This window comes from Sparus aurata, chromosome 14 (assembly GCF_900880675.1).
Source record: "Sparus aurata chromosome 14, fSpaAur1.1, whole genome shotgun sequence".
NCBI classification, from domain to species: domain Eukaryota; kingdom Metazoa; phylum Chordata; class Actinopteri; order Spariformes; family Sparidae; genus Sparus; species Sparus aurata.
The window spans coordinates 16,693,959-16,719,777 of NC_044200.1; the positions used below are offsets into that span (position 1 = coordinate 16,693,959).

General features: G+C 44.1%; 2 protein-coding genes across 2 annotated transcripts in view; one reads left to right on the forward strand and one right to left on the reverse strand.

Annotated features, from left to right (window-relative positions):
- Nucleotides 1-25,819, forward strand: part of snd1 (staphylococcal nuclease and tudor domain containing 1) — a 174,651-nt gene that overhangs the window by 69,511 nt on the left and 79,321 nt on the right. The window lies entirely within an intron of this gene.
- On the reverse strand, nucleotides 7,952-13,211 carry lrrc4.1 (leucine rich repeat containing 4.1). The gene has a single exon (XM_030439352.1). It carries the CDS (start codon nucleotides 11,417-11,419, stop codon nucleotides 8,546-8,548), a length of 2,874 nt encoding a protein of 957 aa, XP_030295212.1. The 5' UTR covers nucleotides 11,420-13,211; the 3' UTR covers nucleotides 7,952-8,545.

Below are 25,819 nucleotides of genomic sequence, written 5' to 3' on the forward strand. Positions count from 1 at the left end.
CTTCAGCCGTTGTTTACTTTGAAAGTTCCGACTTCCATTTAATTAACTACATCTTCATATTTATAATTTCTTCCTCCGCTCCCAGTGACTTACTTTTTAGGTTGTCCCGGTGCAGCTCTAGAGAATCTTGCAAAGTTAAAGTTGTCTGACATAAATAAGCAGCTGCTGGATTTAAATGCTCTTTGCTGTCTGTTTTCTGGGGTAGCTTTGATCAGTTTTTCTGCGGAGGTGGCATAGACTGGCACAGCGTCACCTGCAGTGACTCCTACACAAGCTCTTTCACATAGATGGCATGCAGTCACACATCTGTGTTCCAAGTGTTTTCAACAAGGTTGAATCCAAACTAAAGACACTGCCAAAATAACCACTGGACACTGGAAAATAACTCTACAACAGTAACTACTATATGTCTGCAAAGGGAACACGTTTGTTTTTCTACTTGTGCAATGCAAAAATTCAAACAATTACGTGCCCTACACCAAACACAAATCCACAAGCAGAGCACTTCACAGCACTTCTCTCATCTTTTCCTCTTCATGATGAAGTCCGACCGGATTTATGTGAAGACGGAATTAAAAAGGAACGAGCTAAATGTTTACCAACAGTCTTGTTGTTCCACTGCTGCCTTAGATCTGCCAACAAACCCACATCCTCTCCTATTAAATAAGGACTGTATTTTAAGCAGGCACTTCTGAGGATGCCATTTATTTGGGATCCATTAAAACTTGTGGCAGGGATCAGCGCCAGGACCCTTCCACCTCGTAAAAACAGCCCTTGAGCGTATTTCCCCTCCCTTTCTGTTTTGAGTATACTAGAGTTTCATCTGCATTTGATTCCGATTAGATTAAATAACAGATCTCCAAATGCCCCCTAAATAATGAAACCTCTAGTGGGGGCAAAACGACTTGACTACCTACAGCGCAGCAAGGCTTTGTTTGTCCACAGCAAACAGAAGTTGGCTATTGATTTGTTTGATCTTTAAAGATCACTGCTGACCCAACTGCACACACACCCATTTAAACACACACAGCAGTTTGCTGCAGCGGCTGAATAATTCTGCCACCGCATGAAAACTGTTTCAACCCGTCGATGCTCTACGTAGCTCGTCAGGGCTTTCATCTCGACGTTGCTTTCATGTGCCATTCTGTGCTCAACGGTGCACACTCTCTCAGCAAGTCTTTGACATTAGCGCACTGCTTGTCATCTGGAAGTCCACATCAGTGTAAATTCATGATCCTACACTTAATACAGAACGAATACCGAGCTCCTCTTAATGTGCCAGATTGGGGGCTTCTTATCTATGGCCATCACCTTTTCAGTTCTCTTTCTCTCTGGTCTGTATTGCTTTTTTCCTCATCCTTGCCCCCTCGTCTCCCTTTCTTCACTCTCCTTTTCTCGCCCACTTCTCTCTCAACGTGTCCTTCTTCTTTCCATCCAGCACTGCCATCCGCTGACACTCTAAATCAGGGTGTCATAGATAATGTGTCGACCTCGCCATACACCTCAGTTAATTCTCTTACCCTTGTCCGTGTGTCTCACTGCCTCCTTTGTGTAATGTCTTGAGCAATGCAGGAGGCCATTTTGTCACCCCAATTCCACCCCTCCGCTATCAGCAAAATGTCTACACCCAGACACACTTATTCTCATCCTTGCAAAGATGAAATCCCAGATCACTCCCTGTGTCCACCCACCCTTGCATTTTTCATGGAATATCAGTCACTGTGTTTGTAGGAAAGCTTCCCTTTCCTCTCTTCTTTCCTTATACTGTACATGCACCATAGAAGCAAAGATTTTCTTATCAGCACACACGCTACATGTCTTTTCACATCTTTTTTGGACCCTGCATTTGCATGGGAACATGCAGGAGTGCCATGGAAACTGCAGGAGTAGTATGAGAAATCACTTCTGTGCACCTTCTTTTCAAGCGGGAGTTTGTATATGAGAACATGGCTGCAAATGTTTGAACAATGAAGGAAATAGAGAAATGGTAGTGGGGGTTCACACTTACTTCACACACGTACTGCTATTTCTGTGGCTAGGTGATAAGACTTTTGAAGCAGTAACATCATTCAACGATTACTTAACTGCTTTTTTCCTTCCAGGACCCTATTAAGGTATTACTTTTTAAATATTTATAATTGCGCGTAACAAAGCCTGGTTTCAGCTGCGGCAGCTTAAACGCAGTTCAAACCTGAGGCGAGAAGACGCACTCAATAAAGGCAATGTAAATTGATATTTTCAGAAGAACATACATAGACATCTCTGATGTCATGGTTTTTTATAGTCGGTGCAGTTAGCTTATTGTACTTTTTTAAAGGCTTAATAAGCTGCCTAGGTTTCATTAAGCAAGCAGAATTTGGCAGCGTGTGCTTTTTCAGTTATTTAGAAACATATAAATGCATTCTGACTTGAAATGGCAGCATTCAGTGGATTTTAACCGTGTGGCTTGAGCACAGTATCCTAGGTGATGCTGCGCCTGTGATCATGATTTCTCCACAGGCTGTAAATCTCAACAAAAGCAGTGAAATTAATGGTCAATGGCTTCATTTTTTGCTCTGTGTGTGCACATGCACGTGTCAGATTTTTATACGTTTGTGTGCTCACAAAACCTACAACAACACACTGTCCCTCCACACGTTTGCCTCAGCCCTCCTGTTTGCTGCTCTCAGTGGACTTGATTTACTACACACACACCTCACCCTCAACTACTGGACGGGATCATAAAAGTAAGGCTTCATCGTCTCTGGCCGCTAAAAAAAACACATGGATGTTTTTCACCCACCAAAAGGGCGATAAACTCTGTCTCACAGGGAGTAACACACTCGAGTGGTCGCCTCTGCATGGCAGAAATAGCTCACACAGCCCACCTGCCATTCAGTCTCCGTTTTAGCAACAAAATCTATGTTGATAGTTGACCACGGTATATATCCGATAAAATGTGTTGGCATGCACCTATTCAACACTACAGCCTTGACGGCACTGGGCTCATTGCCAACAGTGTACTGTGATGAAATTTTTTCTTCTGCCTCTATTGACCTCCGGTAACAACAAATCTAACCACCAGCTGGTCATTGAATATGGCTATTTGCATCGGTTTTCACACGGTCGAAGTCAGATGCAACAGCAAACATGGACTCGCCCTTCACCTTTTCCTCCAGTCCACCAACACCTCCGGCAGCTTTATCTTTTTGATTTATGTTTCTAGATATTCCAAAGGATATTCACATGGATAATGCAGTGTATTTAAAATGATTTATATGTAAAGAAAAGATGGTCTATTTAATCACTTAATTAGTAAAGATAATGTGCCAGATATTAAAGGTGGGGTGAGTTAGCAGCTTCGTCATAATGAGCACTGCATCGCTCTCTGCACAGATGATGCGCTGTGTCCACCTTTGACTCCGCATCTTGTCCAGTACTTCTATTTGACATTAGGACCAAACAACACTCTGGCCCTGACTCATGTTGACTCACAAGGCAGCACGCTCCCAGGCCTGCTTAGAATAGCCTCCTGTCTGCTCCACTAGCACACTGGCTAGTGCTCACACAAAAAATGCTACTGCATGCACTGTGTAACACACATCCCTTGTTGAATTAGGGAAGCGGATATAGGCGGTTTCTGTAATCGATTGCTGGCTACAATGGGTTAATTATTGATGATCAATAAATCAGTAGAAGTTTGGAAAATACGAATGCATAAAAACACAATTAAGGCAATATTCTTGCGGCAACATATAATGTTGCCACTCAAAACTCTCCATAGATATTCAGAAAATCATTAAAGAAAGTTCCAGCATTAAACATGATTATGCACAACTTGCAAGCGTTCCTTTTCAACATAGATTACATGAAATTCAACATGCAAGGTACTACTTCCAATTAATGGAATAAGCATCCCGAAAAAACTGCATGTATAATGGGCTAAGAAGCACTTTTTTTATAATGTGTATAATCATGATTTTGAAATTCCAGCATTAGCACTTTAATATACATTTTAGGAGACACTGATTAGCACAATGTAAAACAGTTGATAAATGGCTGATGCAATTGAGATTACAGTGCCTATTGGTCTAGGTCGTTTTAATGTAATAACATTTTATTACAGCCTTCTTCTGTGCCTCAGTGCATAGTAATTTACAATGAGGGGGAAAAAAAAAAATCTAATTAAGAGATTGCATCAAAATAATTGGGTTTCAAAATGTCCTCCGAACCCTTTTAAGTTGAGAATGAGCTCCTTTTGAATGGAAGGGGAAAGAATATTGTTTGTTTTTTTGCTGCTGGTTTGAGGGCTTTGGCCTGTTAAATTCAGTGTCATCCTGCTCACGTCGAAAAAACACATACGCAGGCACACGCTTGCACTGTGGCAGTTATCGTCCCTGCAGTTCCATTTGTGCTGACCTTTTGATCCTCCCATCCTCCCTGCCTTCATATTCACCGGTCTCCCTTCCTGAAGTACCCCCAGTAGTCCAGTCCATTACTGGTATCAGCGCTTCTTATCTGCGGCACTGTGCTGTGGTAACATCACACTTTATCTCCCCCCACTACCACCACACCCCTTGCGGTGCAGTATAGGCCATTCACCAATCATGCAGGAGCCATGATGGCCTGGCTATATATCCCCCATTCCATCTGTAGCTGGCACTCTTGCATCACATTTGCTCTGCTTACTCCTCTACTAAGCGCCTTTGCTCTCTCTTCCTTTCACTCTCACTAGGTCTCTTTCCCCTCTTCTAGTAGCTCCAGCTCTTATTTGTTCTCCTATTTTGTTTTATTTGAACCAATTTTCACTTCTGTCTCTTTCTTTTACTTGTTTTTTTTTGCCTTTTTCTTTCTGCGTCTCCCTTCATACTTATCTTTTACTTGCGAGTCTGATCCTACCTTAATTCCATCCCCCTTCTCCCTCACCACTCATTTATCATATCTTTTTTCTTTTAGTCTTCCAGAAACACTTCTGTACCATTAGCTACCTTTTTCAGGCCTGCCACATTTCTGTGTATGTCTTGTTTTTTTTATTTTTCTCCATTGCTGACTGCTCTCTCCTTCGTAGATCTGCTCTGTCTGCTACTGTTTTCCTTGCTCCCTAATAATTTCTTTCTATCTTTAATCTACCTTCCTTTCCTTCCCAAGTTTCTTTTCTACATCTTCATTTCTATATAACTATATTTCTTGTGTCCTTTCCTTTCCCTTCCTCCCCAGGCTCTATGAGCTGTCAGTGAGTAGGTCCATCTTGCCTTGCTTCCTCTTTCAAATGGCTTCATGATTGCTAATGAAGCACAGACAGACAAAAAAACAACCCCATGATGTGGAGGAGGCAGGGATGGAGGGAATGTTTCAAACGGAGACGGTCCCCTCAGCGGCTGGCTAGCTGATTGACTGACTGATGACCCTGTAGCCATGTTGACTGGTTAGTATGAAGGAGCCGTTTATACCATAGTGCATCTTAATGAGCTCCCACATAGCACAACATACACGTAGCACAAGACACACCATACTGTGGCAAAGGAAGTACGGGGAAGCTTACATTAGAATGCCATAACACAGTGTAATGCTCCATACAGTGCATACATCTGTTCATACAACTGCTCCACTCCATCTAACCCATTTACACTATCCATCTTGATGCAACATACTGATATCAACTCAGTTTCACTTGTTTGAACATTCCTCTCACCTGCTTCGGATTAGAGACAATTGGAAAACCACCGCCTGTCTTTGCTTATCTATGTTATTAAAACAATTACAAGTAAGCAGGAGTGGGAGACAAAGGCATGCTGCCTGATGTATGAGTCAGCGTAGTGACAAATGGTCAGTACAGTATGAAATGGGCTCATTTCCTTTTATTCCCCCCCTTCAAAAAAAAAAAGAAAAGAAAAAATGTCTTTATTTGAAGCCTGCTTGTAGAGAGGCAGGCAGGCTGGACCTATGAATGCTGCAGTTATGTGGTACAAGCAGTTATGTGGTACAAGCCTCGACCATTCAGGGTACACTTTGAATATGAATTCTGCCCTCTATTCCACTTTTTAACACGTTACGTCTCCTGCTCTGTGTAGCTGTCATCGTTTTCTATCCTCGATGTTTCCCAACGCACAACAGAAAGCATAACTGGCACAAGACAGTACATGGACACATACAGACAGACAGACTTGCATTTGTGATCTATCCAGCTCATTCTTGCACCTACAGAAAATGCTCAATATATAAAATGAAGGCAGAGTCATCAACAGATTCGGCTTAAAGAGGAGGATGACGAGAGCTGTAGTTGATTTGATTTTGTCTGATTTCTTTGCTAAAATGACCAATTATGACAACCCTGGCTCACTGCAGTAAGTTATTTTTACCCTTATTTGCTAGCCGTTGGTGAAGGATGGTGAACTGTCTTTCTGAGATGATGACAAGACATGTTGCAGTCTTGACCACTTAGTATGTATGGATTTACTCACTCTCCTTCTTCAGCTATCGTCTTTAACCTCCATCTCTTACTCTATTTTTCTCACTCCCTTTTTTTTTGTCAATCCCTAATTTCTCAGCTGTACTGTCACCCTCAAAAGCACACATATCCTGCTACACTTTTTTTTTGTGGTGTGCCCTGTCAACCTTGCGTTCTCCAGTTTTTCTTCCTTCCCTGCTGTCTCAAATGTTGAAACTTTACAGCATTGGAAAAGCAAACATTGGTATTGTTCTTGTAGCCCTCACAGGTCTCCATTTGCCACACTGAATACTGGCTGTGTAAACTGATGTCGTCAACTACACTACTAGGCCAGAGCGTTGCCTGCCTGCACAGGACTGTGATTGTGGATCTGATAATGTAATAGATGACTCGAGGCTAGTTACAGGAGTGTTCTGATTGTCAATTTATTGTACAGATTTACTGAGGTTAATGAGAAGGGAGTATCCGCATTGGCTCTGATGATTATGGCCCACACAGCTTCCGATCACTCCCCTGGAGTTCTTTTGTAGCGTTCTCTTTTTCATCTCATCTATATGTTGCCCACTCCAAATATTTTTATTAGGTAGTTTACATCACCTTTCTGTCTCATTTAGCATTTTAAGGAAAACCGCCCCCTATTAAGTGAGTGGAGAGAGTTATAGTAGACAGCACAGCATTGCTTGGTCAATCCCATATACTATGGTTTTAAAAAAATAACAATCTTACCTGTCTAATACATGTCTGCTAACCATTGTGTATGTTGTATGTTATCTTCCTTTGTTAGGCAGATAACTGTGAAGCTATATTATGATCGAGAGGGGTGATATTGTCAAAGATGAAAAATGCAGAGTTAACAGCGAGACCCAAATGCATTTGTCACCATAAAAAGCCCCCATACTGATTGATGAGGGCACAACAGCTGGCAATGCAATGAAAAGTGAAATGAGGATCTATATTTTTTGGCAAAGTGCAAGACAGTGTTAACACCCAAACAGTATTTCACCTTAATTTATCACCTTTTTCACTCATTAGATACATGATTAATAATACCATTTCATAATGTGGAAAATGAGCTAGGTAACGCAATCAGCTTGCATCATTATAAAGCATTATGTAATGAGCATTTCCGTTAACATTAGATGTTATGATAGCACTGCTATACTTGGCTGTGGGCACAACATTGCTCCAGAATTTAACATCTTGACGCATTTGTAGAACTCAAGAACTTAGATTAAATACATCCTTTTGATCAGCCACACCTTGATGAAGCACCATGACACTCACTGGTGGTGTAAAATAAAAACTGATCAAACTATTGTATTACTGATAAAGAATATAGTAAAAGAAAGTGTTAAGAGATAAAAAAAAAAGCACCATCCACTTCTGCACTGTGATTCATTCTGCCTGAGTCATTCAGCACACGTAGGGTTAAAGTATAGCTGCAGCGTCTTACTGCAGTGTCTAAAGCATTTGGCTGATCGTTACAGTATACGCTAGGAGAAGAAGCAAAGGGGAAAAAACATCTCTCTCTAATACTTCCTTTTTTCTTCCAAAAATCCTTTTTATTGCATTTTATAACATTTGGCACAGTACAAATTCTTGGTGCTTTTACAAGATAAACCTGTAAAGATCGACACTGACCTTTTTTCGGTTTTTGTTAAAGAAAGTCTTTTCAGTATAAATATTTTCTCATCACTGCATTCTCTGTAGCATGGTGTAAAAATCACACAGAATGCCCCTTTTTAAAACAAGACTACCCTCATTTGTCAAAGTCAAGACAGCATCTTAAACAACTCATTGTTTTAAATAGAAGTTACAAGTTAGAAAATAGTTTCAATTTCTTTTTAATATATGTTTCTCTATCACCAGCCCATGGTAGTTTCAATTTGTCCATATATATATATTTATTTATAAGCATGTACAACAAGAAATCATCAGTCTTTTTAAGTTTGCACTCTGTACAAAAAAGTAGTTCCTGTCCTTTTTTTCGTTGTGCATTCTATTGCATGATTTTATGAGGGAATGATAAAGGGGAGCGTGGGACAGGGGTGGGTGGGAGCTAGGGGCCTAGGGAAAGGAGTGGGGGTCTTTTTTTTGGGGGGGGGGGGGGGGGGCTTCTTAAATCTGAGTCTCCTGTACCTTTTCCTTGGTGTGAGTTTTTATGACAAAGGGCTCAGCCATTGCTGTGATGGTGCTGGGCAAGGTTCGAGGCAAAGAGTTCCCAACATTGTTTTCTGTCCATTTAGCCCCATGGCCAGTTGGCTTGTAGGTGTTGTATTTGGGCTTTAGAGTGCTGTAGTCCACCTTATGCGGGCTGTAGTCCATTTTGTGTGGACTGTAGTCAAGTTTAGGTCTCTGAGTGTGTGGACTGAAGTCAGACTTGAAGGCGCTGTAATCCGCTTTGTGAGGGCTGAAGTCGGTCTTGAAGGCGCTGTAATCGGCTGCAGTCTTATGGGGGGCGTAAGGGTCCTTGGGTTTGTAGGTAATGTCAGTTTTAGATCTCTGGGCACTGTAGTCTGTTTTGGATTTAGGCTGAGTGCTGTAGTCAGGCTTATATGGACTGTAATCGGGTTTAGGTCTTGGATGAGTGCCAAAGTCAGGTTTGAATGGACTGTATTCAGCCTTGGGCTTATGCTGTGTGTTGTAGTCCGATTTTAATGGGCTGTAGTCGTGTTTCGGTTTTGGTTGGGTGCTGTAATCTCGTTTGAATGGACTAAATTCAGATTTCTGCCTGGGATGAGTGCTGTAATCTGGTTTGAAGGGGCTGTAATCTGTTCTAGTTTTTGGGTGAGTGCCAAAGTCTGGTTTGAATGGACTGTATTCTGCTTTAGGTTTGTGAGTACTGTAGTCTTGTCTAAATGGGCTGTAGTCAGGCTTTTGTCTATGAAGGCTAAAATCTGGTGTAGATTTGTGAGTGCTGTAATCTGGGATGAATTTGTGGCTACTGAAGTCCATATTTGGCTTATATGTGGTGTACTCCGCCTTTGGCTTGTGAAGGGTGAAATCAGGCTGGGATTTGTATTCAGCCTTGGGTTTGTGAAAGCTGTAGTCAGTCTTGTGGCTGATAAAGTCCAGTTTGTGTATGCTGTTATGGTCCCGTATTTCAGGCAATGTGAGAGCTGTCTCTTGAGCTGCAGACGCTGGTGGTGGAAGGTCCTCCTCATCCACCTGAATAATCTCCACAGTGCGAGCAGCTGCCACTGTGCTCCTCTGCTGGTGGCGCTTTCTCAATTTGTAGAAGGCGATGAGCATGACAGCAGCCAGCAGAGTCACCGCCACAAAGCAACCAATTATGATCTTGGTGGTCTTCATCACTTCGTCCAGGCTTGGACCAGATTTAGCTGGCTTGCCAGTGGCACCTTGGGGTCCTGGTGCCACAGATGGCTTTGCTGCGCCTGGTGGGCTATCAGTGCTTTGCAGCAGCACAGTTGGTGTGGAGATAAAGACTGGCTGAAAGACGGAAGGAGAGGCTGTTGTCGTTGTTGTCCCTATGCCTACTCCTCCTCCTCCTCCAGCTACTCCAGCTCCTGCAGCAGCAGCAGCAGCTGTGTTTGTGGTGGTTTTAGGTTTGGGCATCTCAGTAGTTGGCCCCAAGACCTCCACAGTCACTGTGGTGAAGTAACTCAAGTTGGATGTATTAAGCTCAGCTGCACTCACATTGAGGTAGGCCGAGGCATTGGAGTTCCCAGCTGCATTGGACACCATGCAGATGTAAGTGCCTGTGTCTACTGCCAGGACATTTGAGAAGTTAAGGGTACCATCGTTGAGCACTGATATTCTTGGGTGTCCAGAGGCATGTGTCAGGATAGTCCCATTAGGTAGGAGCCAGCGCACTGAAGACATTGGGGCTGTGCGGCAACGGAGCTCGGCTACTCGCCCTGCTGAGATGTTCAAGTCCCTTGGCGCATCAGCAATAAATGGGGCAGAACACTGGATTGCAGCGCCCTCACCTCGGTCCACCTCCACCATCTGTCGACCTCTCATGCTGGCAGGTGAGTGACAGCGTCCACAGCATGTTGAGTTAGTCGGGATGTACTCCCTTAGCCAGCGTGCTAACCATACAGCATCACAGCCACAGTTCCAAGGGTTATGGTGGAGATGGAGCTCCACCAAGTACCTGAGCGGGGAGAACAGATCATGTGGCACAGCGCTCAGATTATTATGGGCGAGATTTAGCTCCACCAATAAAGAGAGGTCGTCGAAAGCATTGCGCTCTATCACTGTGATTTGTGAGTTCATCACCCATAGTTTTTTCAGTGAGCGCAGGCCTTTGAAGGAGCCTGGCTTTATCTCTGTGAACTGATTTTCAGAGATCTCAAGTTCCTCCAGACCCTTGAGGGGACTCAGGTTTGGCAGATCACCTTTTATGTTGCACATGCCCAGGTTGAGGTACTTGAGATTTTGTAGGCCCTCAAAAGCTCCTTCTGAGATGTACTCCAGTTTTCGCAACTCTCCAAGGTCCAGTCGCATGAGGGAGGGCACCCGGTTGAAGGCATAGGAGGGGATACTTTCAATAGGGTTATTCCTCAGCCACAGTTCTCTAAGTTTAGACAAGTACTCAAAGGCCCCACTGGGCACCACCGTCAACCGGTTGTCGAACAGCTCCAGTGTGTTGAGGCTGGTAAGTCCATTAAACGCGCCCACCTCAATCTGCCGTATGGCATTTCGCCCAAGCTGGAGCACCTCAAGGTGGTGCAGGTGGCGGAAGGAGTCAGCCTGCACCGCCTCGATGGCGTTTTCCATTAGATTGAGGTGTCGCGTGTTGGCAGGAATGCCAGGGGGCACACGGGTGAGGCCACGTCGGGTGCACACCACCTTCCCTTGCTGATTACTGCAGGAACACTGCGGTGGACAGCCCTGGGGTCCCTGAGACACCGCCGCCCCCGCCAAGGCCAGGGAGGCGCTGCTCCACGCTCGCGCCATCAGGAAGACTACACAGAGCAGGGCGGCTTTCCTGGCACGATGCACAGCTACCCGCCCCAGGAGACTCATGATGTGGCACGTTCATAATTCAGCATCATCTGGGGGGGAGGTTGGGGGTGTTTGGGGGTGGTGCTTGGGGGCTTGGGGGACAGGAAAGGTAGCTGGTTTGCTGGTTGTGGTGTTAAGGGGACCAGAATAAAGAGGTTAAGGAAACTGAAGAGGTCAAGGAGGATATATGGGTTTTGGGTGCTTGCTAAGGGGCAATAGGGCTTCACCTATCCTCAGTTAAGCAAAGCCTTTATTTCCATGAACTGTGCTCAGGGGCAAAAAGAGAGGGGAGGGTTAACAGGGCTGCCTTTTCTGAAACATGTGTATGAGAAGGACATGATGGTAAATTAAGCAACCAAAAATCGTATTACAAGACAGAAGGGAGGATAGGGTGTTACAAATTGATGCAAAGAGGGGTTGAAACACTAGACACCTACCTCAAGTTATTATTACAGGTCCTTGAACTGAGATATATAACTTCCCTCCTGTTTGCAACCAGAGAGAGCTGTGGTATTCACATCAGATGTATGTATTCCCAAGAGCAGCAAAGAAAGCCTTTTTATATTTGCTCTGTCAGAACAGGCGTCAATGCCAAAGAGCTTAACCAGAGCTATTTTGTAAATCCACACATCCAAAGAGAAAGGTTCGAAAGGCCCTTTGTGAATGTTTTTTTTTTCTTCCTTTCCTTGTTAATTAGAAAAAAGAAAAAAGAAAAAAAAAGATTGCAGATAGGAATCCAGTCAGGCTCCCAACGCAGCAGTGCTCCCTTGCTCGCTTCTTGCTGTCGGCTCCTCTTCTCTTGCTTGTCCTTGGAATCCGACAGTTGATCCCCCTGCTAGACACCTTACCCAGGTCTCCATAGCACAGGCGACCACACAAACACACATGCACAATTTTTTGTGCACCAAAAGCCAAGACTGAAAGGACAAAAAGAGGGATGTGGGTGGGGGTAGGATTGGAGAAGATTGATTGAAAATTCCACAGTCCTTTCCAATGTTCTTTGCCTTTTCTTTGCAACGGTTAGGAGGAGAGAGTGACAAACGGTGATAAAAAACAGCCCCCCTCCTCTCTGTATTCCACTGTTCACTTTTTAGTGGTCAATCAGTTGGTCGGTTGGTCAGTCTGACAGCCCTTCTCCCTCTCTTCCCCGTGCTCCCCCTCTCAATGTGGCGTCGTGTCCGCTTGAATTTTTAAATTCTTTTTTTTTCTTTTTTCCTCCAGGAATGCTCGGCGGGGGTTGAAAAGGCTAGGCGACACACACTGCCTTCATTAGCTTCTTCCTCCTCTTAACTAGCCACACGCTCCAGCCTCGGCAACCGCGGTGGCAACAGCAGCAATTGCGAATGCACACACACCATCCCTGCGAAGCACACAGCAGCAGTAGCGAGCACACACAGCAGCAGCTGCAGCCTGCCTCCCTTGCACTTCCCAATAATCCGTCAATTTCTTCAGAGAGGGAGTGGGGTGGGGGATGGAAGGGGGTGCTGGGGGGAGTGGGGGTGTTGTAGCTGGGTTGATCGAGGTGGGTTAGAGGGAGGAGGGGTGGTGCGCAGTTTCTCCTTCCTCTCTCTGGCTTCTTTTCTTCTTGTTTTCCACTTCTTTTTTTCCTCCTCCTCTCCTCGTGGTGATCAGTACTCCCTTGCTAATGCAGCGTCCGACTGGGGTGAGGAGCAAGACAGGGAAGGCAAGCGCTGGCCGAGCGCGCGGCTTACAGGCGTGACGTTAACAGTAGCGTCGATGTGGAAAGGATCCGTTGTAGCAGCAAAAGAGAGAGCGTGCGCCGGCTTGGATCCCTCTCTCTCTCTCTCTCTCTCTCTCTCTCTCTCTCCCTCTCCCTCCCTCCCTCCCTCCCTCCTTCTCTCTCTCTCTCTCTCTCTCTCTCGCTCTCTCTCTCTCTCTCTCGCTCTCTCTCTCCCTGCCTCCCTCCTGCTCTCTCTGCAGTGTCCTAAGGTAGTTGGGTGAGCACAAAGCACTCAGACCTTTTTAGAGATCTACCTCTTCAAAAACCAGTTTGCTCTTGCTGTCCTCTACTCTCTTTTTTTTAATGCTCACAGTCTCTTGTTCTGTGGCTTTCTGGGGCTTTGTGTGGCTTAGGGGAATAGACGGGCAATCCAAGCAAAAGACAGAGATGGACAGTGGCATCCCCACAGCAACCAGATTTTAACCCCCTCCTCCCCAGCAGTAATCCAACCATTCGAATGAGTCTGGCAAAGCTTTCCAGCATTGCTGTAGTGGCAAAGGCAGGCAGATGGGACACTGTTTTTCTCACTCTATTGCTTCCCCACTCTCTCATGATGCCCTCTCTCTTCCCCTTCTATGCTCTCTCTCTCTCTCTCTCTCTCTCTCTCTCTCTCTCTCTCTCTCTCTCTCTCTCTCTCTCTCTCTCTCTCTCTCTCTCTCTCTCTCTCTCTCTCTCTCTCTCTCTCTCTCGCGGATTTTCTTTCACCTTATCTCCCTTTGCTCCGTTTTGTCCTTTAGTGGAAAATAGAGGAGCATGAATGGGCTGCTGACGCATCGTGCTCCAAGCAGTGCTTTGGTTTGATGCAGTGTGTTTTGTGCATTAACCCCCCCCCCCCCCCCGTCTTTCCTTCTCTGCTCACTCTTCCTCTTCTCATCCGTCACTGTGTCACTCTTACTTCATCTCTTTCTGACTATCTCTTTATATCCTTGTGACTACAAGCTTGCATTTTGCAGCCACTTTTGTCACTGGTGTATCTTCACCAAATCCAGTATCCAGTTTTGTTTTTTGGGGTTGCCAGGACATTAAGTGCACTTTTGGCCATATCCATATAAATCTCTCCTCCGAGCAACAGAACTAAAAGTTTAGAGTGTAACAATTTCATAAAGCTGCTTTAATACCTTCCATTATATTGTGTCTATACCTTAGGCTTTTTTACACTCTCTGTCCCCCCACCCTTCCATCATGTATGCCTTTGCAAGTAGTTAGAGCACTCTAAACAGGCGGGCCTTAACCCTCAATTTGAGCACAAGCTGTCGCTTCAAGAAGCACACAACCATAAAGGTCATGCTGAGGAAGGAGAACAGGAGAAAACAAGACATGCTTTACCTTCCTGCCGCATGAGAATAGGCAAAACAAATGCACCCTACTGTCCCATCACCCCTCTATCTCCAATGATTTGTACAAGCCTCATGTCCATTAAACTAGGAAGCACTGTCTGTAATTGATGGTAGGTAAAGCTAGCTGTGACGGGGCTGCGTGTGTGTCTGTGTGTGATTTTGTGTGTGTGTGTGTGATTTTGTGTCTGAGCGAGAGAGTAAGCATGTGAAAGAGAGAGGGAGGAGAAAAAGCACGGCAGCTAGAAAAGGTCACACTGCCTGTAGCGCAGTACGTTATTCCCACCGGCACAGGAGTATAGAGCCAACTCCTATATTATACACACACATACACACACATACTTTCTCCTTGACTTCTCTGCGGTTGAATACGAATGGGCTTCAATGAAGCACATGTAACAGTGAGGTGGCAGCCACAGGAGTATAGGGGGGATTTTCCTTTGTTAAGAAAGAGGCTATTTCCTTTCCTTTCCTTTCCTTTCCTTTCCTTTCCACAGGGATTCCCTAGCACCGCGTCCAAATTGAGAGTGATATCAAAGGTGTGCTGCACTGCTGCATCCTTCTCACTGCATTCTCCAAGCATGTGAAACCATGAGATAATGCAGGCATATGTTCAAGCAGTCATGAAGAAGCAGGCTATTATACAAATGCAGGATGTGCGGAAAACGAGCTGCTCAAAACAACATCAACATTTTATTGATCTATTGTCAGTTAAGCCAGCTGCAAATGAAGGCTTGTGGTTCTCAGTGTGGTTATTGATCATACACAAAATCCGATCTAGTACAGTGTGCTCACTGGCACTGCTAGCTTTGTTTGTCTGTCAGATGGTGCCATTGCACTGTTCTGTCGGTGTGCTGTGCCACCATTTGATGAGCAAGTGACCCCGAATGAGTTCAGGTTGTGTTTTACCCACCCGGCACAGTGCATCCCAGACCACTATCTAACCAAAATCATCCACTGACCCATAACATGACCGACGCTGCCAGGGTAGCTCTCTCATTTTGGCCCTCACCCTGTTCATTTCTCTCTTTCTTGTCTTTTCCATTCCCACTTTATTTTTGTCTGTCAGTGGACACTCAGCTTTCCCACTACTGATGAAGCCTGGGTCACGGCCCGCCAAACTCTGTAATGCTCCACTGACCAAATGTGGTCAACCCCTTGCGTTATAGTTTGATCCTGGCCCGGAATGGCCAACATGGCTTGATGGTCAGCCAAACTCTGTGATCACGACAAGGTTTTCTCAAGGTCCAATATGTCTGTGTGTCTGTGTGTGCTCTGCTCACATGACATTCCTGACATTGGCAGTGAGGTGAACCAGAAAAGCCATCAGCTTGTGGCCATCTTTTAGGGGTGTATCTGAAGTCAAATCTGATTGTGTGTTTCAGGCCAATGCAGAATTTGCAAACCTGGCTTCACTGTTTGATTTGGAGTGTCTTTCTAGGTTTAAATTATGCCAGTATATCCCTACACTATCTTGACAAGAAGAGTGTTGTCAGGCTTTGCCTCCAGCACGTACCCACCAATGACGGCTTGATGAGCTGTCAGATTCGTGGGACCTTCATGCGGTCATGCCAGCCTCTGCCCCTGCTGTGCAACCCCTGCCCTTTCTGCTTTACCCAAGGCTTTATTGAGGCACCCCTCCTGCATCACGCCAGGAGGGCACTGGGGGTAGTTTGGGGGTACCAGACGACCTACTTCGGTGCGGCCTTTCCGCCATTCAGCCAGCATGCTCAATGGGTATATGCAAACATTTCAGAACCCATCCCCTGAGGTGAATGCTAGCAAATCTGGGCTGCGGCCAGTCACATGTAGGTCAGCAGCCTGTGTCTGTTTGCATGTGTGTGCGTGTCAGTAGTTCCATTTGGGTGAATAGCCTGCAGTGTGATATAGCAGCACTGACACTCTGAGTTGTGGAATGAACAATCGAATGATAGATCTAATGATAATTTCATTGCCTCTGCCATTGCCATGATCAAGGATTTACAGCATATGTCCTTTGGCAATCCATATATGTTTTTTGTTTTTTTTAGTGTTTGTGTGTATCTGTATTTTTGTGCGCATGTTTGTGTTTAAAAGAGACGGAGCGATACTTTACAAGAGACACCCTTTTCTTGAGCTTGTCTTGTGCTTTTGAGAGCTATTACAAATTGTATGCATTTGTATGTGTGGTTATGTGTGTATGTGTGAGTGAGGATGCCCTCTAAGCAACCTGTAATGTCCCAGTGCCCGATTGCATACCTGTCCCCCATCCTGACAAAATGTTATCTTAAACCAATTTCTCCAGGCCACCGTACTTTAAACATGTGTACACACACCAACACAGACATCCCAAACTCTATGATGCTGACCTTGAGGTAAAGGACCTGCTAGTGGACACTTTCTTTCCCATTTTCATTTCAATTTCCAGGAATTAATTCTGCAAGAGATTACGTCTAACGCGCGCACACACACCGACACACAGACAAGCTGCTATCGGTGTCCCAGTAAAGGCTTAAACTGCTTGGTAGGGATTTTTTCTGTTTATCATTTTTCTCATCACACACTCGCACACACATTCACACAGAGACACACACACACACACACACACACACACACACACACACACACACACCAATCATATGCCAGCATATCAACGGATTATAAAAGGCAATAGGATATATTAGTGGCCTCCGTGTGTCCAGTTGTTGTTTTATCCCAATACCTGCTCACCCCTGCTAGTCTTCTTTCACTGACCTTGTGTGGCCTCTACTTCATGGAGCATTCTGATATTACTACAACAGTCATGTTTATTTAGAGCAGCTTTGGCCGGTTAGGTTTGTCAAACAATTAATCAATAAACAGGGTTTAATGCTAATTAAGTATTTGTTTTAATCTAGACTCTGATAATGAGTGGTGGTCTTGTAGTAACCTTTATTTATTTTTTGTCCTCTCCCTACTCTAAACTCATCTCTTTTCTTCTTTTCTCTTTGTCCCCCCTCTCCTCCTTTTTGGCCTCTTTGCATTTTTGTTACTCTTCTTACTTTGCCTTTGTCCATGTCCCCGTTCATTGTTTCTCCCACTCATGTTTTCTTTACTCATTTTTCCCTTTTGCTCTTGCTGCACAGATTTCCCCTTCTTTCTTTTGCTTTCTCTTCCTCTGTCCTCCCCTCTGTCTCCATGCCCTCACTCTCATTCCCTAAATTGCTACTTCCTACAGTGTTCCTCTGGTCTACTATTTGCAGGCCAGTCTCAAGTTAATTGTGTTTGCTCATTCACCATATGTTTTTGTGTGTGCTCTCAAATGAAGGAAATATTAGGCCATGGCAACTAAAGACACACAGTAAAAGATGAGCGTTTTTTTTTTTCTTTCTCTCATCCGGTGTTATTCAGTGTTTGAGCTTCGCTACCAGCCATTGTCTCCAGACTAATGGGCTTCATTATGTTGAGCTGTGTTCAAACTGGCTGCCAGAGCAGGGATTAGCCCTAGCGCCGTGTTAGCTGGAAGCAGAAGAAAGATACAAGTAGGTTAGCACTGTTAACCCAATCAGCATGAGCCAAGATCGCTAGATAGGAGAAAGTGCTCCATGCATATTTAGAGAAGTAGGAGTGTTTTCACTTTGGTCTTTTGAATGTTTTAAACATAGTTTTCACCAATTACTACCTCGTTCCTTTCTGAGTATGGGATTTTAATCAAGTGTTACCCCAAGACACTGTCTTTTAATGGGCCAGGCATGTGAAATAAAGTCCTTTTTCACCGTATGCTAATGCTCCCCCCGTCTGTCCCCGGCCACGTCATTGGTCAGCTGGCCTCATTAGGATTCATGGAGCATCCCTGTATGTGCGTTCATCACAATGTTGCCTTGCCAACTGCCAGGCCGTAGGAAATGGATGTCTCATTCTCTGAGCAATGTGAAGGTAAAAACATAGTAATTCACCGCAGAGAGAGCAGCTAAATCTTCTGGACTTTTAGCTCCTGGGGAGCAAAGATGCCGTCTTCATTCAGATCCACCCCTCCCTCTCCTTTTGCTTTAATGTCCTTGGCTTGGTCAAAACAAAATTCCTAACCACTGAGTTGTTTACTCTGCAACATTTTTATGCAACATTAGTCCTATGTTGGGCGGCTGCTTTAATCCTCATCCTCACACTCATCGTCTACCTAAATGTTTGCATAGGATAGAATCGGAGAGGAAACAGTGATTTATTGTGCATACTAAAAAAAGCTTTGTCTTGTCTCACTTGATACTGATATTATTGGCTAGCTTTTTGTGTCGCCTTTATACAGTGACAAATATGAAAGCTCTGCTGCTAGAGGTAATTGGATCAAACATGTAGCACTGCAAAAAGCTCTTAGTTTGCCTCTAAAACTAAATCTCCCTATGTAGACCATCTTAAACTATCCATCCCCGGGGTGGTGAACTGACATAACATACTCCCAGTCTTTCTTTCTTTCTTTCTTTCTTTCTTTCTTTCTTTCTTTCTGTCTTTCTTTCTGTCTTTCTTTCTGTCTTTCTTTCTTCCTTTCTTTCTAAACTATGATGCCCTGACCTTCAAGTACCCTCCCCTCCCTAAAATCTCGGCAACAATTACCTTCTTTACCATGTTATTTCTGTGAAACTGTTAATCCCAGAATCTCCATCAAGCTTCATGTAGGGAAGGATTAGCCCTACAGAGGCCTGTTACTGCACAGACCCAGGGATGGAAGCTAAGAATGAAACAGCTTTTCATCTTTTCAAATCCACCGGGCCACACCCAGATTACAGCAGCATCGTCCAGCACATAGATTGTCCGCTTGCCAATAATCTTTGTTTGTGTTTGTGTGTTTTTTAAGCCTATTTCTGTGTCTTACTGCCTGCCTCTCCTTGTGCCAGATATTTCAGAAGAGGCACTACACATCTTTCAAACTGCATTCCAATGGTTTTCCTACAGTGTTTTTTTTTAATATGCTTCCAATTTGGATTTCATTACTGATAGTTGCCTCTCTATCTTATCTGCGTTCGAATGAGATATCTGTTCTCCAGTGTGATCTTAAAAAAGAGAAAAACTCACCAGTCAAAGACACTTTGAGGTATGTAGGGTGACTGCTGAAACTATGATTATATGTATACGTGCAGAGAAAGGGTAGGAGTGTGTCTGTGTGTGTGTGGGTGTGTGTGTGTGTCTATTCTCTAATGCGAAAACTCGCCTCCCAGCCAGTTATTTTTCCTGTGTAATATCCGCTGTCTCTCTGCCTCCATTTTTTTTTCTCCCCATACTGGGGATTTGAGAAGCCAAGCTAAGTGTGTCTAATCTATGTGCGCAGCCAGCACAGCGTCAAATGTTTGGTGCCGATGTACCTGCAGCTTCCAACAATACAACACTTCAGCAGCTGTCCATCCAAGCAGGTAGGAGACAATGCAGGATAGGGATGGGGCTGGAGGCTGAGAGAAACACACCCGAGTGGAAGTTGACAATATTGCTAAATGTCTATGGAAAAGACTTGAGGAAGGCGGTAATGTGAGGGAAAAGCACACTTTTGGGTTGAAGGAAAGCACAAAGAAGGATGGATATGAAATATGGGTTGAAGAAAAACAGTAACCGCCCCCCCTCTGCTTAAGTCCAGACCCTGTGACCTTGCTTAAATGTGTTTTCTGTGGCAGTGCAATCAGGGATATCCCCCGGAGGTCGACTGCGGCTGGGGGCCAGCAGGGTCCTGGCTATGAAGGCAAGCAAGGGGGGGAAGCAGCAGGCAGCACTTTCTAAATTGAAGTCAATAACACAGCAGTCCATTCTATCAGAGCCAGTCCTCCCACACAGTCCGCTTACAGTCACTAAGGAGAGCTGAGGGTAGGATGTCGATTGAGTTCTCCAAAGTACCACTACACATGGCAACATGTGTTTGTGTGGGTGAACGCACACGAGGAGAAATAGCGGTGTCAGGGCAGGGAGGCGTGGCATTGGGGTTGTACACCTCATAAACTTGTACTTCTAAACGTCTGTGTTTAAAGGACCGGACATTAATTTTTACTCTCTTTGCCACGTGCATGTCTGGTTGACAATCCAAAAACAAGAACTGAATTTTAAGCAGCTGAATAAAATTAAAAATACATTCTTGGAAACATTGGGATTGGAATGAATTAAGCAAACCTGACCAAATGCCCTGAGCCTGCCACACAGAAGTGCTTTTCTTCTAAATCTAGCTGTTGTATGAAATCTTGCTAATGCAGGCATATCTGAGACACACATGCAGACACAGCCTTATTTTGCCTTTAATCCCTTTTTGCGTGTTAGCAATTCTACATAGCTTTGGGGATTAAAACTGGTATGGTTGGCCTGCCCTGAGCCAGGAGTAGGGGAGGAAATTAGTGACTTGTAGACGGTAGACATCCGGCTGACATGAGTTTGCCTGTGTCTTGATGCATGTGCGGGAACCTTCCATAAACTGTATTTGATTCTGATGACGACTAGGTAATTGTTACTGGCACATCCGCACAGCATGGAACAGGCATGATTCGTTTGGGGGAGCTAGCACTTTTTGCTTACTTCTGCTGAGCCGAATGCCAAAAAAGTCAATCGGCTGCAGTTTTATACTCTGTTCCCGCTAGTGTGCTGACACGCTCATGTGTGTTGTTTTTTCAAAGGCAAATGCAGTTTTATGATCTTGCCATGCAAGGATTTTGAGCACCTGTGTGTGTGTGTCAATGCTACTTGTTAAGTATTTGTGCAAGAGAATATGTCTCTTTGCAGCAAATTTTCTAAGGGATGGATTCATTACTGTCACACACTATCCTGTCATTTTGTTTCTACTGAAACCCCATTATCTGCAGAAAGACCTGCACACTAAGTCACATGCTGTACGTTTATACTTAGATAAATGTTGTGTACTATGATGCTGTGAGCTGTTAAAATTTAACATGATATCAACGGAATGGACTAAATGAAGCGTGAAGCCATTCTTCATCCACAGGACTCTTTAACTTCCTAAACATACATGTGGAGAAATTCCCCTTGCATTGTCACGACACATTAAAAGCTGTCGGCTTTTATGTTTAGTAGCTGAGTGCATTCCATATGTTTCGTCTTTGTGTCTCTTGAGCCTCTGTTCTTTCTGTAATTGTTTGCTGGTAGATATTTTATAGATCCATGCTGCTGCTGCCTACTGGTGCTCCTGCTGGTGCTCTCTCTCTCTGTTCTCTCTGCTTCCCGCTTCTCTGACTGATGGCATCAGTCTAGGTCACTTGCACTCTAGTTGTGTTTATTGGCGTGTGGCCCGGTTATTTTTTTCCATAATAACCCCTCACCCCACACATAGGACCGGCTTGACACATGGATGAACAGTGGTAATTTCCCAAGGCAGACATTGATTTCACTTTCATTTTCCTGCCACTCAGTGTTTGACATCCTGCTGAAAATTATTATTTTGACTTGGAAGCCTTTTATGTATCTCAATGGCTCATTTTGCCTTTCTTATTTCTAGTGATCGACAGTAACTAACAATGAAGCAACCAAATTTAGGGTTGGTGTTGAGTGGTGATTTTGCAAAACAACAAATGACATTGATTGCAATTGCTGCCATAGTACTCAAATAAGAATTGCACTTTTAGTTTTATATGCAGTAACAGTTTGTAATTCTGTGCCTCTCTAACATATCTTTATAATGGAGCCTCCTGTAATCTGAGTGAAAATGCCAAAATTCATGAAGCGTATCCAGTCAAATTAGTATGTATTACACATGCAGTGATTCCGCCAGGTGTTTTATGTTTTGCTCCACACATACTGTCTCTTAAGTGTTGACTCAGATGTGCTGCAAGTTGATTCAGATTGTTTTTCAGCTACACTCAGTGCTCGCAAAACTTGCAGTGCCTGCGTACGCATTTTAATATGCATGTTTTGTCTGGAGATTGCTTTGCTGACTTAACTGTCTAGACCCTCTTGTTCAAGGGCTGCCATTTGTTTTTCCTGTCGCCTATCACTGTTCTGCCACCCATTTGTTAGTGGCTCAGCTGTGCACAGCAATAAATGACTGAGAATTGATGAAACCACTGAGACACATTAGTTTAAATCTTCTTTTGAGGAAATAATTGAGCTCTCCACTTATTAATTCAGTTGAAATTCCATTAGACAGCAGGTTTTTTACTTCTTGAAGGTGCCCCACTGGGTATCCAGGCAGTAACTCTGGGCAACTGGAGCATTGAGCTGGCCACAAGGTTGCTGTAGCTTGTAACTCCATGAACAGTAGTGGGGTATCTGCTTTTGCCTGTGGCCTTATTGTTGAAATTGAATTTGAAGAGAGTCTGTGTGCGGCTGTTTTTGAAGTGAGTGTTATCCATCCTATTTCCATCCTAAGAACAATTGTCATATCACACACCTGGTGGTGTTAAAAGCCCTCCTGCAGGGAACTGGGTTCTACGCCAAATGTATCAAGTACATGATCTCATGCTTTTTGTATTCTGCTATGGCTGTGTCGGTTGAAGAGATCTTATCTGATACAGTGCAAGTGTGCCAATTTTTTTGTGTGCTTGTGTTCACTCATGCATGTACATTTGTACAAGTGTTTGACATTCTTCACCAAAATGGCTTTATATGATCCAGTTACAAAAAAAAAGCTACTTCCCAGCTGATGCTGTGATAGACAGTAACACTTGTAACCATAGTTACAGTGACGGCGCCAGCCAAAGATAGTGACAGCGGTCGCCATATAAAGTTTTTACCTGATCATGCACGTATCCATCAAACTGTTATTAACCAACACTGACAGCGTTAGGTGACGTCACTTGGCACATCGACACCACTATTATTGATGTGCCTTCATGAATGACTCAACTTCCTGTCAATTGTACTTGGTTGTTGTATGATGAATCGAGCTGTGAATGAGCCACCGTCTACTGTGAACATGCTTCACGATCCTGCCTGGGTTAGTTCACAATTAAAAAGAACAGTTACGAATGTGCTGCAATTCTAACACAAGCCCTCGCGCCCTAGAGATGCTGTAAAAAGAAATTGAAAAAACACAATACTGACATCGTTGACTGATGCATGACTGACTCATCGCTCTGCTCATGCTAAGAGAACCCAGCTGTGGAATTAACTTATTTGGTGTAACAGAATGGATGTTATTTAACAGCTTTTACTTGAAGTATGTTGAATCATGTTCAGACATCTGTCCCTTTTATTGCTACCTCTGTTCTGGAGTTTTGTAACACATTTAGATTTAACTAACATGATTTATTATTTTACTTTCTAAGATTTTACCTTGATATGAATTTCAGGTCATGTAGCCGAGCCCTACCGTGTGATAAATGAATTGCCAAATTATTGAGCTTCTTTCATTGGTTTCAACGCATCTTCCATCTCTCTCTGTGCTGATTCCCTAGTTGCAGCATGTCCTCTCTGAGGTAGTGCTGATGAGCAGCATCTGCCTTTCCAGAGTCTTGTGGGGCAGAAAGAGGAGGAGGAGGAACGGGGAAGAAAATAAAACAAATGTGCGCCTTCAACACTCTTTCGTCATTTGTGGCCTCTAATTTTTCGTTGTCTTCTCCCCCTCCCCTCTAGCGTTCTCTCTCTGTCTGTCTCTTACTTGCTTTCAATCTGATTCCGCAAATGTTAGCCCCATTTCTCTCCCTTGTCTCCTCATTATGGAGGTGTTTGGAGGCCCAGTCTTGTTTTTGACACTGATTTTTCTTTTTTTCTTATTCCGTTTCCCCACTGAATGGCGGGCGAAAAACAAAGGAGAGGGATGATTGGAACAAAGTTACAGAGTAAAGTGAAAACAAACTGAGGGTGTCATGCTTGTAATTTGTTGTGAGCTAGAGGCTCACTTCAAATATTAACAATAAAGGAAAACAAATCTGCCTTCCATTAGCATGGCTGCTTTGACAAATGAAATAAATGCAGTATAGGTGATCTTCTGATGCTTAAGTAGTATCTCCAGAAGTGTTGTCATTATCCAAAATGCAGTAAAAGCTAAAGCCAAAAAGAAAACTCTCTTTAGTTTAAAAGTCAGCACTCCATTAACCAGTCCATTATGGTCCAGGTATCCTTGCCTCTCTGACTGTGGCCCAAATATTCAGTTTGGATACCCACACTTGGCTGAGGGAAATTACTAGCAAGAGATGATAACATCCACCCACCTAATTTTTCATTCCTCAAACCTATAATAGACCTGTGTTTCATTGATAGCATGTTCCCAAAGGTAGGCTCGCAACCAAAGACAGGTAAAAGGTGGCTATAATCCCATTTATTTTACACTACTTATTAGAGTAACTATCATGTGCTTGTGACTGGTCAAAATGTGTTGCGGGTGAAGAAATATAGTGGGGGGGGGGAATTGTATTTGCCAATGAATCTTCATTTGTAGTCCAACAACAGACTGACTGTGTGGCTCCTAAGTTGGCATGACTTGATTCAATCAGCCTGCCCTCTCCATCCTTACAGACACACACACACACACACCAACCACCCATCTCAATCCCAGATCTCATTTGTTTATCGTCGGCTGCCATTAATGTGATTGAACGTGTGGAGAGGTTGAATTGGATTGCCAAAATTGAAGAATGATTATACAATGATTTGTCGCAAGGATTTTTTATATCCCATTTGCTGCCAACTGGGGTCATATCATCCTTACCTATTACATGATCTGCAAGCTACCTGGTGGCTTAAAAGATTCATTTCAGCTAAATGTAATACTCTCTTAGTGGTACCTGTTGGGTGTCTTGTACATAATGTTCCACTTAACCAGGAGGCATATTCTTCTAGATTCCTGGATCTGATATCTTTAACCAACCATGTTGGAAATTACATATTTAACTGAGAATGAGTTCAGTTGGGTGGAGTCTGAATGTTTTTTGCTTCTAACAGATGCTTGGCAGCTTCCAGCCTGCAATGTAGACTCTTTACCATAACTGCTACTTTCTAGCAACATGGAGGACCTCTTCAGTGGTTTGTCTCCACCACTTTTCCCACACTCCAGCTCCAACCCCTGCCTAACAACTCTCCAACTAGCCTAGCAACTGGGCACTGCCTCTCGTTTTGACAAGCACACAGAAATTGACAAAAAGCCATGTTGAAAAATGCCTCTGTCGGCTCTTTTCCTTCCCTCTTTTCTCCCCCCTCATTCTCTCACTCTGTCAGCACAGGCAGGGTCTAGGAGGACAGAAATGGCTTTTTGAGTGACACAGGCTGGCTATGCCATTTGCAGTGTCAACTGGTGAAAGAGGATAGAAAAGGAGGTGGAGACAAATGATGATGGCCCGGCCATGATTGTCCCGTGCTCCCTCTCGCTTTCACCCGCCATCTTTTCACCCCGAGGTCATTGAGGTCCAAATAACATTACCACAATGCAGGGAGTTGTGGAAATGTTTTCCACAGTGCTATGATTCTTCTTTTTGT